Raw genomic sequence first — 19,437 nt, forward strand, 5'->3', positions numbered from 1 at the left:
TGAATCTCGAGTGAAAGCAGTTCAGTCGTTTGTAGTTGAGGACATCTGGGAAAGAAAGCACTAGGTATCGTCAGCGTAGACGGACGACAGACCCATGCCACAAGGTGTAAAGAAAATAGAGGTGTGGACACAGGATCTGAAGCTGCACTGGGGAAAAGAAAAAAAGTCCTGAAAACACTGTCAGGAGCCCAGAAGAAGAATGGATTTTCAGGAGCCGGTGTGACAGCACGAGAGCTCTTGGGAGAGCTCGCACGGGTTCTGAAGGGTAGGTGTGTGCAGCGGAAGGAGGCTGGAGCAGCGAGGGGAGAGGCAGGGGGCAGAGCCGCGGGTGGGCGAGCCGAAGCCCCGGGACCTGCGGAACGACGCCGGCTGCGCACCGGAGCAGAAGGAGTTGGACCATGCCTGTTGCAGCGGCAGGTGTGCGTCGGGAGGCGTGGGAGCCGGGGCTGATTGTGTGAGCGTGGGAGCCTGTGGGCTGCCCGCCGTGCAGGGCACACTTGCTGCTGTCGGTGCTGTGTGCTGCCGCATGGGGACACGGGCCTGCTGGGCAGGGAGGAGAATGGGTCGGCGGCACTGGCCACAAGGGGGTGCTTCTGTGCTCTCCGTGGCTCTTGGCTGGCCGTGGGCATCTGGGTCAGGGCTGCAGTGGGGGTGCTCTCAAGCAATTTCATTTGTGTTTAAAGCAACTGATCCAATTCTTGGCTTAAAGTAATCACTGAAGGTGCTAGGGGAAGAAGCTTTATTTATTTTTCTAAGATTTTATTTATTTGAGAGAGAGAGCAGGAGTTGGGGGGGAGCTTGATCCCAGGACCCCAAGATTGTAACCTGAGCTAAAGGCAGACGTGTAACTGACTAAGTCAGCCAGGCGTCCCCGGAGGGGAAGGAGTCTAAACAGATTTTCAGGGCCGCAGAACCCTGTTAGTGTTTCCATGACATTTATCTGAGCGTATGCACACACACACAGGCACTTCCTAGAAAGACAAGGAACTTTCCTAATTGGGGAAAGAAGCCGGGGTTCTGAGCGACATGGACATCTTCTGGAATCCAGCCGCAGGCTGGAGAGCCTGTCACTGCTCACCTTGTTGCATGTCAGGTGGAGCGGGCCGGCCCCGTGGGGCTGGCAGGCAGCTGCAGCCGCCAACCGAAGTTTCATCGTGCATTTTGCTCCTTAGAGAAGCACAGTTACTCTCAGGAAGCGAAGTGGTCTCATCTCTGAAAATGAGAAGTCAGGATGAAAGTTGGTGTGTTAGCTTTCCCCCTGCAGGCCAGTAAGAAATTAGTTTTTCCTGTCTGTTCCTAATACAGTTCTTCAAGGTTTAGAGGTGAGTTTAGGTAAGTCTTCTGATGCGTGCGTGAGGTCTGTCCCAGCACTGGTGGCAGTCACCGTGGGGGCGCTGCCCTTGGCCCTCGACGCCTGCAGCACTGTGGCCAGAGGAGAAGGAGAGCAGGCCAAAGGCACACAGGACCAGAAAGAAAGGCCTAGCCGCGGGCCCTGTGCGGGTGCTCCGGGACAAGGTGGGATTTGCAGCTGGCTCTGCCGTGACCCGAGGCACAGTTCTTCACCCATGGTCCCCCTGCCCTGCCTGATGACTGAGCTCCGCAGCTGCAACAACCGGAACTCATTCAGGGCTGAGGCACAGACTGGGCATGAGCAGCAAGGTGCGGCAGGCGGCTTGGAAGAGAAAGCGGGCCTCTGTCCAGTACTTGAGGTGTGCGTCCGAAGCCAGGGAAGCCGTGTTGCTGAGGGTGTAGCCCAGGAGGAGGGGTCGATGACATCATTAAAGACCACCTTATGGCGCTTTAGGTGTGCTGTTAATAAGTGAAATCGTCAAGAAAATTCTTCCGGTTTTTATATCCCAAAGAAGAGGAGGAATCTAGTGTTCTGCTAAGCTTGCTTCAGCACAGTGGGCAGGTAGACCCAGCTCAGAGCTGCCCAAGCCCCCCCCCCCCCCCCCGCCTGCATGTCCACGCTCCTGGTCCATGGTCAGGTTGGGGAGGTGTCCCCAGCCCCTGGGCTGACTGCTCGTCCTCCAGGGGTCTGTGTGCACAGCTTAGCGCCGTGTAGTTGGCAGACTTGAAACGGTTTATTTCTCTGTGAAACACCAAAAGGTGAGTTTGGGGAAGGTGGCTACTTTTTTAGAGCTCTCCTAGTTGTGTTAACTGATAGACGTTCTGTGGTTACAGAAATGAAGAGTACTTGGTATTTTTAGCCATGTGTTTCCACTGTAGATCTTTGACACATGCTTTAAAATTAAATAGTCTCATAGGTCAACACTTCTAAAGATCATGTGTTACCATCAGGGTTTTTTTTCTGGCTGCCCTACTTCACTAGACAGAAGCCCAGACACTGAGGCATCGAGTCCTGTGCTCTCCCTGGGGCAGTGTGTCCTGGGGTGAGCAAGGGTCCTGCCTCAGCTGCCGTGTGCCCTGCCCTTTGCAGAGGCTAGAGCTTGCATGGTGCCCTAGGTACATGTGCTGAGCTGGCTCCGTCACCGGGATACTTGGGAAACATCAGGCTCTCGAGAGTGGGAATGGCTGAGAGATCACACAGGTCTCCACCTTTGACCTGCTCCTCCGATCCTAAACCGCAAGGCGTCAGGGAAAACTCAGAGCCATGCGTCCTCCTCAGGGCAGGTGTGAGGACCAGGCATGAGATACCTCTGTCCAGTGCTTGCTTTTCAGACGAGTAAGATTCTCTTCACTTGATGGATCATTTCTTTCTGCCTGTCTTCTTCACAAACTAACTTGGTTTTTGCTGTGGAGAGTAGTGGCCTCTGGAATGGCTGCTTTAGCTCCTGAAGATTTAATTTGCAATGTCACTTAGTAATCATCTTTTCAGTACAAAATGTGACCAGATGGTGCTGACAGCCGCCACTGGCAAAGCTGTGCCTTGTTGTGACCTAGCTAGATGTAGAAAAGCCTCATTTTACCCCAGTGGTAATTGTGGGGTCCCGTTACTAAACAGCAGTTCCCTCCTGCGCGATGAGTATTGCTCTTTTAAAAAGTTGAGTGAGGGCCCTGCAGAGAATTGCCTGGCAGGAAGGCATGCGGACAGGAGGTGACTCTCCAAGAGTGTTTGCCACCGGGCCTCACAAGGAAGGTTGAGGGAGAAGATTGAGTGGCTCACATGGCCGGACAAACACCAGGCCGGGAGGATATACATGCCATTCATGGGAATGACCATTTTGGGATAGATTCTCTGGATGAGAAAAATTGCTAGGGAGATAGAATTTTCCTCAGTGATCCAAGTGTCAGCCTGGACTTGAATTTTGTGTTAAAGCTAATGTATAAATACGTTGGGTGTTTTGGGTTTTTTTAAGCACGTACAACATGATGTTAAAACATTTCTCTGTTTTCTTCCTCTAGAGTTTACAGATGCTTCCCCAGCAACGGAAAGCCATAGCTAAGTTCAAGGAACCAGCTCACGCGTTAGCATTTCAACAGAAATTCCACAGGTAGCCGGTGTATTCCATGGTTAGGGTGCTGTGGGAGTGGGTGGGAGAGCCCCTCCGCCAAAGCAGCTGTGGTCTGGCCCACGTGCGTGTGCCTACCTGCTGCTGTACAAAAGAGCGCACACGGTGCAGCCTTCTGTAATGTGGGTCGTCAGCCCCTGTTTCTGTATTGATCTCTGTCCGTCTGCATTTTTATATAATTTCATTAATCCGGACCCACCACTTTAGTTTCCTTGTACCTTGCTAAGTTGACTGCTGATGTGTGGAGCTCAGTTGATGTTGACTGTTTGTTTGCATTTCCACAGGCACATGATAGATTTGTCCCACATAAATGTGGCCCTGATTGTTGAGTGATTTCTGGCAGGAGACGCTGACCTGGCACTGCACGCGCTGTGGGATTTCTTCGAGGGAGAGCTGCAGCACAGAATCCCCGCAAGCGTAGGCCTCTCCGTCCGCAGTCTTGCGTAACTGTTGTCTGGAGCGCCACACGGCTCAGTGTTGATTCCAGCAGAGCTGGACTTGGGGACACGGCAGACTGGGGTTTGCTGTTAGACTGCTTCACGTTCTGTTGTCACCACAGAGAACTACATTTTTCGTTTGCTTTTGTTTTCAAAGTGCTCACAATGCATGTAGACATCGTTCTTTGTGATCGTACTGTGTGATCGATCACAGTGACTTAGATTCAGGAAGGAACATTAACGTCACAAATTCTAAGTAGTTTTTCACAGCAAAGAATACTTGATAATGGTTGCACTTATCTTCAGTGCAGGCTAGACAAGTGTTTTCCCAGCCAAGCGTAACTTGCGCTGTCTTCTCAGGAAGCCCTCAAAAGGCTCTTGGAAAAACGTAGATGAAAATGTGGGTGATTATGATTGACAGTTGCATACCCTGGAAAGCAGGGCATGAGGGTGGTTGGGAGCGGTGCCAATTGTGTGGCAGATTCTGCTTCTTGTGAATACTCCAAAAGCACCGACTGTGTGTTCCCAGCTCCAGACGGGACTCCCCACCCCTTTACACCCTTCCCAAATCAGGCAACAGTCCTGGCAGGCCCGCCCTGCCTCCCTGGGCCTAAAGAAGGTGCCCGTAGTGCTGCCATCTCGCAGCCCTTCTGGAGTCCCCTGCCAGGCGGGCGACACCACATATCTACCATGCGAGGTGGAGGGATGGCCCGGAGCTTGAACAGACCCTGTGTGGGGTTTTTTCCCCCTCTTTTTAAATGCAGCCCAAAGGGGCTTATTTGTGTCCCTGGCTCGGCGACATGTGCCATTCTTTTGGAACCTGGTTATCATTGCTTTGATTAACTCCTTGTTTTGGAAGGCTTTTTGAGCAGGGCTGCACCGTCCTTCCGCAGACTAGGAGCAGGTCCCCCTTGTGGAGTGTGGCATGAGGGACCGCCAAGCCCCACATGGAATTGACATGTGTTCGTAGCACCAGTGAACCCGGTTGAGGAGTTCTGGGTAGGTTTCTTTAGGTGAGACACTTGTTCCCCATAAAGCAACCTTTAGTAAAATTTATTCTGGGCAAATGTTTAAAAAAGTGCCTTATTAAGTATTTCTGCTCATGAAGGAGATTTCACTGTTGTGGATTTATTCTAATGTGGACCTGAAGTTATTTGAGCAAGTACTAGATACTAGGGCATACTCTGACTTTTTAGCTGTATTTTATACGTAAGATTTCCTGTCAGGTTTATTAGTAGAATTAGAGGAAATAGTAGCCCGCTGCCACCTAATGCCTCCAGTTAGCCCACTGCAGACCCACTGTAGACCCCAAAGCCCCCACGGCCAGGCGTCCCCCGCCTCTCAGCCTTCTGCGGGGCTGGGACACAGGCCCCGGGAACCTGTGTCGTCTTGTTCCCAAAGGTGACATTTTCTAGTGTTTTTTCAATTGAAGTTACCTGAACGGGAGGGGAGTGTTCAGACCCCGTGAGGCTTGCTGCAGCGTTGATCCTGTGGTAAGAACCCGGAGGATGAAGGTGGTTGTTGATGGCTGCTTTTCAGAAGATTTTGGTGCCAGGAACAAGTAGGCACTCCTAGGATGCACTAGAACAGCCTCCAGCCGAGGTGCCCAGCCTCGCTGGTTCCCGAAGGCCCCGACGAAGCTGCGAAAGGTGGTGTCACGCGCCAGGCCCACCTTGCCGCTCCAGTGGAGGGTCCACAGTCAGGGCCGCGTGCCTGCCCGCAGCCAGCTGACACGGGCTGTCCTGCCCGCTCTTGTCACAAGTAGATACGGATGTGCTCATGGATTTAAAAGCGTAGTTTATCTGGTTCAGTCTGCCAAGAGCTGCATTGAAGTGAAGAGCTTGGCAGCCTGGAAGCTCTCCTTGTGAGAGCTCAGACCACTTCCCCATGCGGGGCAGTGGGCAGGCTTTCAGTTGATGGACTTCCTTTATCACCGAGGACCAACTGATGCCTAAAATGGGATAGTCTGAGTGTGCTGTGGCCTTGACACCAAAAAGCTGCACGTTGTGTCTGGAAGGTAGGCACAGAAACACACACTTTTCTAGTTAGTGCCGATAAACTAATCAGTCCTACGTGGGCACCGCTGTTGAAGACAGACCTGTGGCTACTTTCAGGTCTGCTTCTGGCATTGTCTAGTAGGACACGGGTGTCCAGGACGTGTGTGTCCGTAACTGTCTGCGCACACGGAAGCTTTCTCTTGTTATGTTCTTGAAAGCCTTGGGCCAGGGGGTTAGAAGGCTCAGCGCCGCCGCCTCCGCGCGCCCAGCCATCGGGCATGGCCCCCGGCGGTGCCCCTGCCCCGGCCGGGGAGCAAAGGCTTAGTTTCCTTGAAGGGGACTGTGGAAAAGGAAAGAAGCAGAATTAGAAAGGAACGTTATTGCCATGGTCGGTGCGCTTTCCGCAGGGAAATCAGACCACCATCAGTTGAACCCTCTTGGAAGATCTGTTGCAACCATTATCTTTGTTCTTTATTTATCATGCATTTAAAATGAGATGCAGAAGCATTTAACATACTATGTAAATATGGACCTTTTAAAATTAAAATGTTATTGGAAATGCTTTCAATTCAGCAACAATCTTAGCTCTTTGTTAGTTCTTTTGTGTTGTCTTATCAGAGTTACATGGATACAGTTCCATAACTGTTGATGTGTTTGTGTGTATATTCGATTTTTATAAAGATGGTAGTAAGTCAATACATTTATCCGACCTGTGTATTATTTGTTCCCAAATTCAAGAAGCTTAAAGTCAGTAAATACCAATATATCGCATAAGGTAAACATAATAGGTGATTATGTGGAGCCAAGTTACTTTTTCTTTTTGCATTGTCTTGTTTTGATTTTGTGCTGTAATATAAGATCACGTAGCTGCTTATCTGAGCATAACCTTGCATTACCATTGGTCCGGCCACTTTGTTAAGTCCTTCTACTGATACTTTTCTAAAGGAGAAATCCTGTTTTTTTCCCAAAAGAAATGTTGAGGGGTTCCCCCCCCCCCGTTTCTGGGCAGGCAGCATCATAAGTAGGTGCCTGTACCCTCACCCCAGGGGGCCTGGAGGGGTTGGGGGGGCTTCATAAGAACTACTTTTCATTGGGTCGTTCTTTTGATTTGTAATGGTCCTGGATAAACAATTGTTGGCGCTTGGTTCTGTAGCATTTCTAAATTGTGACAGCTTAGATCCTGCACCCGGGGGTCTTTTTTCAAAGAGCATTTTCCTCAGTTTGCAAACAGAAGACTCTGTTGCCCGTGGAAGGAGATTGGGAGAGCTGTCTAGGGTGGACGGAGTGAGGCGCCATGGAAAGGGTGGGGAGGGGACCTTGGCAGAATGAGGAGTTGTAATAAGTATGATAATGAACTTGGGACACACAGACTCTTTTAAGAAGAGTCAGCCAGTCATGTTGGGAGACAGGGGAGAGTGGGCTCGCAGACGGCTGTCGCCGGGGGACGGGAGGGTGTCCCCCCGTCAGGGAGAGCCACCCTTCCCTGCCTGGGCCTTGAGCTCTTCTTCCTCAGGAGGAGGCTGGACTGGCTCCCATCAAGTAGAGACGCACGGAGGCAGGGCCTTGCTCAGAGGGTTGGTTTTGAGAACCTATCATTTCCGTTCTTTTTCTTTTTCTTTTCTTTTCTTTTTTTTTTTTTGGCTTGTGGTTTTCTGTTTTGTTCTGTTTATTTTGTTGTTGTTGTTTTTTTTTTTAATTAATTTTTTTGTTATTTAATTGAAGGTAAGCTCACCATGCTGGTAGACCACTGGACTGACAGGGACCCTGTTGCGGACAGTTGGGTTTTGGTAGAGGCCTGCGTGCCCAGCGTCTAGTGCGCCCTCGAGCCCCCCTTGTCCCTCGCGGTTCCCCAGAGAGCCCCCGCGGCCCGCCCACAGGACGTGCATCCCCCGTCCGCCTGTGCTGCCCTCAGCAGACGGCTTTGGGCTCCCTGACTGGCACACTGCCCTTCTCGGGGTCATTTTGAAGTTTTCCTCCCTTCCTGCTTGGAGGACTGTTCTCACATATTCACTGGTAGACCTAATTTTACTTCCTTTAGTCAGATAGAGTCCCACTCCCCCCACCCGCCTTATTTATTTATTTATTTTATTTGGAGCTTCTGAGAGGTAGCCCTTGGTTCTTTACAAGTTTTTGAGTGACATTATTCTGAAAGGGAATTTCCTGAACGGCAGGAGGGGGGGCGGGTGATAGAGACGGGGCCAGGAGCCACTTGTTCCCCCCCCCCCCCCGCCCCGTGAAGGAAGCCACAGGAGCTTAGATCATGTAGGGGAAAGTTTAGATATTTTACTGTGTTTCGTGAGCATTTCGATTAACCTTTTCAACTATTTTTAAAACTTGTGAATGAAGTGTTATTTTGGACATTCGTAAATATGAACTCTCCAAAGGCATTTGGCCTTGAATCACTAGTAAATCCTAAGGATTTTGTGTAAGGTTTTTTTGCAACCTATTTAATTGTCATCATTTAAAGCGCCCATGGTTTTGTGTCCTAGAACCAAAGCAAAACTCACTGATTCATATTGGATCCCAGGTATACCTTCTTCTGGTAGCGTATGGTTGGGAAGGATCATTGGTTTTACACGTTGTAACCTGCCTTTTCTAGAGGATGTTTTTAAAACTCTTAACTCTCTCTTTTCTGTGCCGTGGTGTGGTAGGAAATCTTTTCATTAAGATGGGCAGGTAGAGCAGGTATCTTTCTTTAGTGAGAAGTTGCTTTTCCCTTTTATTTCTAACCAACTAAAATGTAAAAAGATCATGTTGGTGTTTTGCTCTGTTTTATTTTGCTAATTTTAAAACATGTAGAAAAATACAGGCCCTTTAAAAAGAAACTGTAGTTTTAAATTTTTAATACATTGCACAGAGTGGACAGATGTACTATTTTAATATATTCTGTATTTAGTAATATACTCTAGAAAGTAGACCCTGACATTCTTTTAGCATGATTTTCCTTTAAAATTAGTTTTCTTCGTAAGGGCACACGTAGTGGAAGCTGACTTTTGAAGGACTGTTTCAGTTTTATGCGCTGCAGTGTTACCTTAGACTGTCTAACGTAGGTGTTTGAATCAGCAACACACAACACATTTATACTCTGAACTGAAGGGCAAGTGAGACTTTATGTTGATAATCCATCTTTGCTTTTCACAGGCATGGGATCCAGAATCGCTTTTCCTCTGTGAGGATTTTCAGTCTCCGTCTTCGTCTTTAATTCCACACTTTAGTTTCCAGGTTCAACAACAGCGAAGCCTGAAATCTTTCCATTCCCAGCTGCTTCTCCATGTTGGGCGCCTCCATCCTCTGGGGGCCCGCGTGCCCCCTCCTTCCTGTTCTCTTGCACTTTCCTTCCCTAAACCCGTCTACCAGCCACCACTGAGGGCTCCTTTCCCTTTCTGGAAAATCACTTTCTTTGACTCCCTCGTCTCTGGATGCCCTTCTCCTCCTCCTCCCCACCTGCTTTTGGTGACGGACTTCTCCATTTGCTGACGGTGCTACATTCTCTCTTGCTCCTCTGTCCAGTCTTAACATTTAGAATTCCTCTTGGCGGGGTGGGTACGAGAATGTTGTGAATATTTTTGCACTGTGTTTAAAATCGATTGCATCTTATCCTTTGCTTTGACAGGTTTTTTACTCACGCTTTGTTCCCCCAGGTCTCCGTTGGAGAGAATAACGTCTGAATTCTGTTATTTTGCAGTTTGACTTGTAGGAGTGTGTGGCGCCCCCGGCCGCCAGCGTCGTGCCGCTTTGGGTAGCGTGTGATTAATCACCCCCTTGTTTTCACCCTCTACTTTTGCAGGACCTCTTGTGCATGAGTTCAGTGTTAGTTGAGGCGCGCCTAGTTTTCCGCTGAAGTGGCGGCCTGTTTGACCCTTTGTTACTGCTCTCGCTCTGATCCTTCCTAACCGTAGTGCGCACGCGCTGCCGAGCTGGTCTGTGCCGGCTCCGAGGTGGAGTCTGACGCTGTGTTTATTGGGAGTGCAGTAAGAGTTCAGAAACCACCAGATGACTGAATTGCTTTCCTCTGGGTTGGTCTCCTTCATGTTTTCTGCCAAACACTACACTTACCGTTGTGGGAGATGACGTTGCCTTGCTTTACCCCAGTTTTCACTGTGCGCTAATGACTGTGACCACTTTATCAGGAATATATGTGAAGAACAGTAGTGACATGGTTGGAAAAAATGTATTGTGTGTGTATCGTTTGTGTGATTCCATACCAAGACGTGTCTCGAACTGTACTGTAATTTGGAAGATGTGTTAATAAAATATTTCGCAGTTCCTGCTTTTGTTCTGTAGCTTTTCTTTGATCTCGCCACTCGGATGTGGTCAGTCCCTCGTCTTATAGCCACGTGGACAGACAGCACTGCGACCACCCCGCAGAAGGACCGGGTGGTGTTTCCCCCGAGGAGTGGGGGGTTGTCCCCAGGCCCGCAGATGTGCCCCCTCTGCTGTAGCCATCGGCCTGGGCATGGTCTCTAATTAGTGGACCCGCAGGAAGGTCAGAGCGACCGCTCGTCTTCACCCACGTTCCATGGTCTGCAAAGGTCTCAGCTGACAGTATGTTTCTTTTGTTGGCAGTGGGCGAGTTATATTTTCTTTTTATATTTTTTAAGGCATTACAAATAATTGTTAAAACTCTTCAAAGGACATTTGTACACTGAAGCCGGAGAACGGTCATCCATAATGTCACACACGTGTGCCGCCGCTGCGTGCGACGCCTGGCTTCTGTTTGGGAAGTCGCATGGTGCGCACTGCTGGATGTCCGTATTCCATTTCATGCGTCATCCGTGCTTTCCATGTTGCTACAGATCGCTCCTAATTTCTGGTCTCTTCTGAAAACAAAGTTTTTTGGAAATAACCCGCCACCCCACCCCAGCCGTTGGAGGAAATCTTTGAGAAGAGACCCAGGTGTCGGCATGCACACACCCTGTGCTGGGACGGGATTCAGGCAGGAGGCGCTCGGTGGCTGCACCTCTCCTCACCTCCCGAAACCCACCTTTCTTACCTGTGGGAAGGGGGTGTATCTTGTGAGGATCAAGCGAAACGGTCTTGGTAATTTGTGACCCCGTGCCAGCCCCGTAAGTCTCTTGAGTTGTGTGGGTGATACAGGCTCACTTGACTGAGGTTTCCATGCCCTTCGTGGGAGGAAAGAAAACCACTTGTGTTCCAGCTTAGGAGTGACCCTCACTCTCCACCCTGGCCCTTGTGGCGGGACTCACGGCCAAGGTCCTTTCTCTCATTTGACCTCTGCATGGGCTACTTGAATTCTAGTGACAAAGGCCAGCACGGAGGGGATGACCACGGTGCCCCCACGAGCAGGAGGCCGGGCAGTGGGAGGGCCTTGGCTCCCCTCCAAGCACCCAACGGGACCTCACTGACAAAAATGTTCCTGCTGAAGACCTCCCACTGTACACTTCACCACTCTTCTGCTGGCGTGAGGTGAGTGGGGAGGAGAGAAGCCAAGCTAAGAGGCTAACAGCACGAAGTGATGCCTCTCAGAGGTCTGCACAGTTGGATTAATTTCTCAGATCCGACTTAATGGAATTTTTAACCCTAAATCAGAATCTGAAGATGGCTAGTGACTAAAGAAAGCCAAAACCACGTTTCTTCCGTTTTAATCCATAATCCATGGACAAATTGTTCTTTGTCTAAAACCTGGCCTTGGCTTTGAGTGATGAGATCTCTGCGGAAGATGGGGCTGAAAATGCCTCTAGGTGTCAGGTAGCGAGTGGGAGATACTGGGTGGAAGGGGGCTCCTTCAGGGGTTTCTCTGTCCACGCCTGGCCCCTGCACGGGGCTGCACCCCGGCGGTTGGGGAGGGGTCTGCGTGCGGGCAGGCACTTGGGAGGGCTGGGGGGTGCCCTGTGCCCGGATCGCTGCCCAGGAAAGGCAGCAGGGCTCCGCACCCCTGGCGGGTTCTGTCCGCCGCCCCTGACGGGCGCTCTTACCAGACCGCACATTTCCGTATTTCGGAGATGATTCACAGGTGAGCCTGAAGGGAGAAAGTGGAGAGAGAGTTCTCGAGAAGTGCAGTGCGTGGGGAGTGTGGCTCCGAGAAGGGACGGCACCGGGTCTGGGCTGGAGGCGGCTCCCGGGTGCTGTCCTGAGAGGGGCGAAACGCCAGGTCTCCCTCTCACCCCACATCGGTTTGCGGGCTGTCCTCCATCACCGCCTCCCCGAGCCCCCTTGACTGCTTTGCGCTGTCTTTTCTCCCAGAACGGGGGCTCGTGGTGCTCATCTGGAGGCCTCGGATTCCGTGAGTCCAGCCTTGCGTCCCAGCTGGGGCCCCGGGGGCTCCGGGGAAATCCTCCTCAGTTCCCGTCACAGCCGAGGGGGCGTCTTTCCTCTCCGCTCCCACCCCGCACAGCGCACACCCTGGTCCCTGCTCTTTCTCAGATGGCCTCACCAGGAGCTCGTCCGCCGTGCCGGCCCGCAGCCCCCCCGGCCTGCCCTCAGGGCCCCCCGTGCCCACTGTCCCTGCTCCTGTGCGGGCCAGCCCCCCACCTGTGCTGCAGCCCCTCCCGCCCCCCTGTCGAAGACCTCGCACCTGCCGAGTCTCCCCTGGGCCCGCAGCTCGTTGTCTCCCACTAGCAAACAGACCCCCCTTCGCTTCGCTTCCCGCCTCGAGCGTAGTTCCTCCCCCTGCTGGCAAACTCCCCGACAAGGTTGGCTTTCTTTTCTTGCTGTCTGCATTTTCTCCCTAAAATTCCCTCTTGAATCCACACTGACCTGGCTTGTCAACCCAACACTTCCCCAAATCTTCTTTGCCGAGAATTCTAAGGGGCCCTCTATTGCCAGGGGCAGAGGTGCCTCAGGCCGCATGTCGACCCTTCAGCTTAGGAAAAGCGGCCGCGTTCCTCCCGTGGCCTCCAGAACCAACACCTCTTCCGTCCTGCCTCGCCAGGATCTGCTTCCTGGTCTGGTTGGGTCCTCCTGGCGCTCTTCCTGTCCACCAAAGGGGGGAACCCCTGGACCTCCCCCCTTCTCCGTGACCCCAGGCAATCAGATCTCCCTTTCTGCTTAGATGTTCAGCAGGGGTTTCAAACTCAATACGTGGAGTTTTGATCTTTCCCCCGGTTCCCCCCATCACAGTAGGTGGCAGCTCCTTTCTTAAGGACACCCAGGCCCCAAGCTTTGGGGTCGGTGCCCTCTCTCCTTCTCTAACACACAGCCCGTTACTGGGCCAGCTCTGCCTCCAAGAGTGTCTGAGATCTCAGCCCTTCCCTTGGCCCCACAGCTAGCGCCCCAGTGGAAGCCACCCAGCTCTGTCCCATGGGTTAGACTGGTCTCCAAGGTCCGCCCTCGGACCCCGCGTCCACCCTACCTGCTGCTGTCCGTTACCAATGTCAGCGTGGAGGATGCTGTAAAACGGAGTCACGTAACTGCTGGGGACGCTCCCGGGGCCTCTCCTCTTACGCAGAGGAGAACAGAAATCCTGCCCGGACGGCGCGCATATTGTGTCAGCCCTGCTCCAGTTGCGGATGAATACCCGTCCCACCGGCCGCCACGGCCTCGGCGCCCACCACCCTCACTCCTGCCCTGCCACCCTCCTTACGCTCCCCTGCCCGGCAGCTCTCAGGGAGAAGGCCTCTGAGCCCTCCCTCCTCTGTGTCCCAGAATGCTCCTCCCCGGGCAGGATCACAGCCTGCCCCCGCCCCCCCCCCCGCCCCCGTCAGAGCGACCCTCAGTCCCGTGCTGCCTGCATGGCTCCCTGTACTGGACTGTTCCCCTGGCGGCTCTCGTCCTGTTGCTTGCTTTTTAGGATGTCCAGTACTTTTGGACACATCATTTTGGGAGTCTGTTTTAGAGAGTGTCCATTTTTGTTCTGGAAGGCAGCTGATCAAATGGTTCGCTTGGCCCTTCTGAGTCTTGATTTTCAGCCTGGTTTGGCCAGATGCAGGGAAGGCCTTGCTCCGGTGCCCTGACGGCCTGGGATGTGTCGAGCGAGGTCGCCGCCGCGGCTGCGGGGCCTCCTGATGCCCCAGCCTGTAAGCCTGCTTCAGCTCCGCCAGCTGCCCCTGCCCGGCCCCATGGCGCCGAGCCCCGGACACATGCCAGATGTACAGGGACCCTCTGTGGGTTTCTGGAGTCCCCTCATATAGCTGCATTTGCTCCAAGGCCCTGCACCAGAGGTTCCAGCTGCCTCGGCAGCCCCCGCGGCCCTCCATGCAGGCTCCAGCCCCGCACGCACACTAAGGTGGGAAAGTTCGTCCACGCCCAGGCCCAGGTGACCCTGGAGCTAACGGTGTGTGCCTGTTACAGGAGGAGAGCCCCTGGGTTGTAGTCACAGTGTCGTGTTGGGAAGAAGGTCCCATTCTCTTGTCACCTCCATAGAACTTGCTGCCACCTGGCATATTTGGGTGTATTTAGTTTGTGGCTCGCGTGCCTCCCTCCACTCTCTCAGTAAGTAAACTCGAGGGGGGAAGGGAGGTGTTCCTGTGGGTTTTCCTGCTGTAGCCACGGGCCCGGGCCCATGCTTGCCGCTCAGGGGCGCTGAATTCATCACTAAGTGAGTCACGAACTCCCCAGTCCACCTGCTCCCACCATGAGCTTCTCCCGGAGCAGAAGGGCTCCTGCCGCACCTGCCGCTCACGCCCAGGCCGGTTGCGGGGGCGGGGGGGCGCGAGGACCACAGACTCCCTGCCGGCCGCACCAGCCGCTGAGCAGGGAGGCGCTTCCGTTCAGTTTGCCGCTGGGGCTGGTGTCGGGCGAGGAGACAAGCTGCGGGGGCTTCTGGGAGTTCCGGTGTCGCAGACCCCCACAGGCGTGGACCGCACACCGTGGCCCCCTGGGATGTGGCGCAGAAGGCAGCGCCTGAGCTGCGTGCCCGCCACAGATGACCGAGTCGGCCCCAGGAAGACTGGTGGGTGGAGGGGTCCAGGAGCCGCCGTGGCACAAGGCAGATCGCCGAGCCAGAGCTGTGGCTCCTTCTGTGGAAAGCAGCTGTTTCTGGTAATCCCGGTGGGGGAGCGGGGCGTGGGGGAGCCTTCAGCCCTCGCTGGAAGTCAGCGGCTTCTGGCCCCCCATCCTCTGCACTGCTCTTCTGGATTTCATGTGGGCTCGGCCTGCTGCATTGTCCTGCAAGCCCCAGGCTTCCAGTAAACACATACATACATATTTTTAATATATGTATATAAATAAGTGTCCACATTGGTTTTATAAAATATGGCAGCATGGTGCTTGTTTTTTTTTTTTTTTTAGGTTTTTATTTGTTTGAGAAGAGAGAGTGAGAGACAGAGTACAAGAGCGGAGGGGGAGGGGCAGAGGGAGAAGCGGACTCCCCACTGAGCAGGGAGCCTGATGCAGGACTCGATCCCAGGACCCTGGGATCATGACCTGAGCTGAAGGCAGACGCTTAACCGACTGAGCCACCCAGGTGCCCATATGATGCTTGTTCTTTATAAAAACAAACTTAAAATTCCCTAGAAAAGATGTCTACAATGTATTATATTACACTGATTCTAAGATACTCCGTTTTTTCCAGCTTTGACATCTCCAAGAGAGGGTGCGTCCGGCAATCACCATCAGCCAGCAAGCACTCAGGACACACTTGCGCGCATGTTGTTGTTATTCTCGGCAACGGTGCCGGTGACTAGTGCCTTGACCTATCAGTGAGCAGCCGCCTGAGGACCGTTTGAGGAAGGACCGTGCTGTGAAAGCGTCCACTGGCAGCGCCCACTGGTTAAGTCAGGCGTCTTTGGGTAAAAGATGCAAGCGCTCCCCCTTACTGGGCACTCTTGGTGCTGGGCTGGGTGATGTGTGTTACGTTCCTCAAACACGAGTGCGGCCTAGAGCGATCCCGTGCATCGTGAGCTGTTACCGTGCCTGTCCTGCGTCAGGCCGTTCCCAGGGTCACGTGCTCAGAGGTGCCTGGCCCCCGAAGTGGATCCCCAAGTCTGCATGATTCCAAGGGCTGTGCCTTTTCTGCGGCACAAAGACAGTGGAGAACCCTGAAGTACCAGTTAGGCTGTGTTGCATCCTGCTGCTTTCATGCGGCCGGACATCCGCGTGCCACACGAGGAAGCACGGGTCAAGACTCTTGTGGTTCCTTGCTGACAAGTACTCCATTGGACTTAACTAAGCGATAATTAACCAAATCCGCATCGGGGGCCATTTAGATTATGTCCCACTAGATATAAGTTCTGTTGCTATAAACACTCTTGCCTCAAGGGGCCTCCTGGTGGTATAGGATCGCTGAGTCAGGGGCTTGCACATTCTCTGTTTTGACACATTTTGTCTGCCATTCTCCAAAATGGTTACGGGGTGGTTCCAAACCACACTCACACCATGATGGGAGTGCATTTCCTGCTCGCCACCCCTGTTAGTTAGAGGCAGTTTTATCGGGGACCCCGTTGCAGACTGTGGTGGCTGGAGCCCTCTCGAATGATGATGGCTCTAGAAGCAGTGTGGGTACCAGACTACGGCTCCCCGGTGCCCCAGCAGACAGGGAGGGCACAGGCTGCAGGGCCGACGGGGTCGAAGCGTGTTGGCCGAGGTCTGTGCCCCCAGCATGCCTGTGACGCTCCCGGTGTCGGGGCCGGGGGCGCACAGGGGCGAGAGAGCCTTTCCTAATCACGGAGAGACGCCCAGCACTGGGGCCCAGGACCAGCCCTTGGAAACCTGGAATCTTGAGAACAACCCTCTCCCTCTGCAGATAGAAAAGCAAAGCTTGGAAGCAGAGAGAAAGTCAAGTCTCCTCCTCCGTCACTTCCCCACCCGACCCAAGAGGGGGGTGGGCCAGGGACTCTGCTCAGCGTCAACCCCACTTCTCCCCATCCGACCGCTGTGGCCGGAACCGCACCTGTCCTTCCTCTACCTGCCCTTTGGTGTCCGGAAGGTTCTCCCGGCGTTGCCCCTGGTCCACACGGCTCCGTTGCAGCTCCTCAGCCTGTCGTGGGCAAGGCCACACTGGGCTGGTTTTTGCAGCAGGGTGACACCAAGCCGACGGTGAACGCCGCGAGTGTACTGTGGAGGCGTGGGCACCGAGGTGCTCCGTGTTCCTAAGCTCCTGGGGCGGCTCATGCACTGGGCCCGCCCCGGCAGCCGCTCGTGCCACACACCGTGGGGCTGTGGATTTGTGGAGCCTTAGGCAGATATGAAGGCAATGCCTAGTGAATTCCATGTTCTGGACCCCCCTTCACTTTTGAAAATGTGACATTATATTAACAGGGGATGCTCTCGCGTGTGCACGTCTGCTCCACACCTGGCATCTGCGGGGGCTGTTTCGGGGGGGGTCTTCCCACCTCGGGGGCGAGCCTCCTCTGCCGGGCTTATCTGGGCCAGGGAGTCCTTGCAATAGTCTCTCCCCACAGATGATGAGCCCCGGGCAGTCATGGGGGCGCCGGGTGCTGCAGGGGTGCGGGGTGCAGGCTCCTCCAGAACACTGCCCGCTCCGCTTGCCCACAAAGGGCCGCCTTTCCCGGCTCTGCCCAGCAGATGGCGCTCTCCGCCCGGGGCGGGCGGCGGAGATGCGGCTCCTGCCTTCGTCTGTGGGCTCGCTCGCTCACTCAGTATTTACGCAGCGCCTGCCGCGTGGCCTCCCGACGGTGAGGGGCACCGAGGTCAGAGCCTCGAGCCAGAGCGACGCCGCGCTGCCCCCGTGAGCGTGAGCCGCAGGCTCGGAGCTGCCCGGGCCCTGAGGCCGCGGGTCGGAGACCACGTGGGAGCGGCCGTGGCTTGTGGGGCACCGCGCTGGGCCGTGCGGGGCTGACAGCAGAGCCCGGCTCCCCCGTCCGCTGTGCTCCTCCGTCGGGGAGGCCCCATTCCTGGGGGGAGAGAGCTTTTTCCACCAATGAGAACATTTGGGCAATGCCGTTTGGGCGCTGGCTTTGAGCCTGGTAAAAGGAGCCTCACACTTCATGGACCCACGTGACCTTATTTCCATCCCAAACTCAACAAGCCGCTTCTCCGAATGACTCCTGACCATTCAGAACATTCTAGAAGCAATAGCAAATGCACAGGCGCCTAGATCTTTAGGATTTCCCCTCGGGTGGCATCTTGGCGGCTGTTCCGGGATTTCCCGGTGACCCCAGGGTCACTAGGATTTAGAGGGGAAACGGAACAAAGAATTTCTTCAATGTTTTCAAACTAAAATATTTTGTTTTTGCTTACATAGTACTAAATTGTCATTGAGACAAATGTGTAAAATACAGATAAGCAAAAGGGAGAAATTAGGTCACTTGACATTCCAGAGACGGTCATTGGTGAGATTTCAGTGTGTATCCAAACGTTTTTCCAAGAAAACACACATGTGCGCACGCGCGTGCACGCACACACACACACACACACACACACACACACGGAGGGGGGATCAAAGTGTGCATAATGTTTTGGAACCGGCTGTTTTTCACCGTATGATGTGTTGTAAATATTTCCTCATGAAGTTGGGTATGTTTTAGCGTCATCTTGCCTAACGGTACTGGAAATCCATTTAGTTGTATGACACTCCCGAATTTACCAAACTAATTCCATAGTGTTGGACACGGAAGCTGCTGCCCAGATTTGCAGGCTGTGGACACCACGGCGGAAGCATGACGGGACCCCAAGCATACGCAGATCTGGTTGTTTCCTTGGTGTCAGTTCCAACAGTAGAAATGCTGAGCCAACGGACACAGAATCCCCAGCCTTCGGTGACTTGCTGCCAAGCGGTGCCGCAGTGACATTAATCCGCACAGCCATCCTACCCCCAACCCCGGGCCAACCCTGCATATACCGTGTTTTAAAATCTCTTCCTCTTCGCACTTCTTCCACCATTTACTCTGTGGAACCGGGGGCTGAGCATCAGGCAGAGCTTAAAGAGGTGGGGAGGAGCAGACAGGCCAGGCCCAGAGGAGCCGGGAGGAGGGGTCCGGGGAGGGTGACAGCGCGGGTCTCCTCCTTCCGCCGCTGCGGTGGGTGGACTGATGAAGCTCCAAAGCTGAATGTTCGAATCCCAGCCCCTTCCCTTAGCTGGGCAATCTGGGAAAAACCACTTGCTTTGCTACACGTTACTCTTCTCATCTGTGAAGTGAAGATAGCAGTGTCCGAGCCGTAGACGGATGAAAGCCTCGTGCAGAGTTGCTATCCCTTATTGGTGATAAAGATGGGCAGGAAAACCACTCTCTGGGTGTTTCACGGGTAATAATGTGGGCTTTTTCCATTCCTGCTAGGAAACTTGAAGAGTACGTGAATTTTTTTTTTTAAAGATTTTATTTATGTATTTGTTAGAGAACGCACAAGCAGGGTGAGTGGCAGAGGGAGAAGCAGACTCCCCGCGGAGCAGGGAGCCCGACGCGGGATTCGATCCCGGGACCTTGGGATCATGACCTGAGCCAACAGCAGATGCTTAACCGACTGAGCGCCCCAGGCGCCCCTGAGTGCATGAATTCTTTAGGATCTTCCTTAGCCCCTACAACAGCCTTAAAATTCCTAAGATACCTATTGACCAACTTACTGACCAAAACAAAAAAACCCAGAATCCCCTTTGTCTCCCTCTGTGCCCCATTTTCTCCACCTCTCACACGAGGGCAGGAAGGGAAAGCATTCGCCCGCGGCCCGGGCTGC

The 19,437-nt window shown here is 53.5% G+C and overlaps 1 protein-coding gene across 10 annotated transcripts in view; it reads left to right on the forward strand.

The window, feature by feature from the left end:
* The window catches only part of RBM33 (RNA binding motif protein 33), a 124,861-nt gene extending 117,266 nt beyond the window's left edge, over positions 1 to 7,595 (forward strand). For all 10 annotated transcript variants that reach the window (XM_028094666.2, XM_028094667.2, XM_088018591.1 and 7 more), the window contains 2 exons: positions 3,367 to 3,455; positions 3,758 to 7,595. In XM_028094666.2, coding sequence (XP_027950467.1) covers positions 3,367 to 3,455; positions 3,758 to 3,806 — 138 coding nt within the window. In that variant the 3' untranslated portion in view covers positions 3,807 to 7,595. The remainder of the gene's footprint in view (positions 1 to 3,366; positions 3,456 to 3,757) is intronic.
* The last annotated feature ends 11,842 nt before the right edge of the window (positions 7,596 to 19,437 follow it).

This window comes from Eumetopias jubatus, unplaced genomic scaffold (assembly GCF_037043125.1).
Source record: "Eumetopias jubatus isolate StellerSeaLion01/CBP00866 unplaced genomic scaffold, mEumJub1_p1.0 scaffold_14, whole genome shotgun sequence".
Classification (NCBI taxonomy): Eukaryota; Metazoa; Chordata; class Mammalia; order Carnivora; family Otariidae; genus Eumetopias; species Eumetopias jubatus.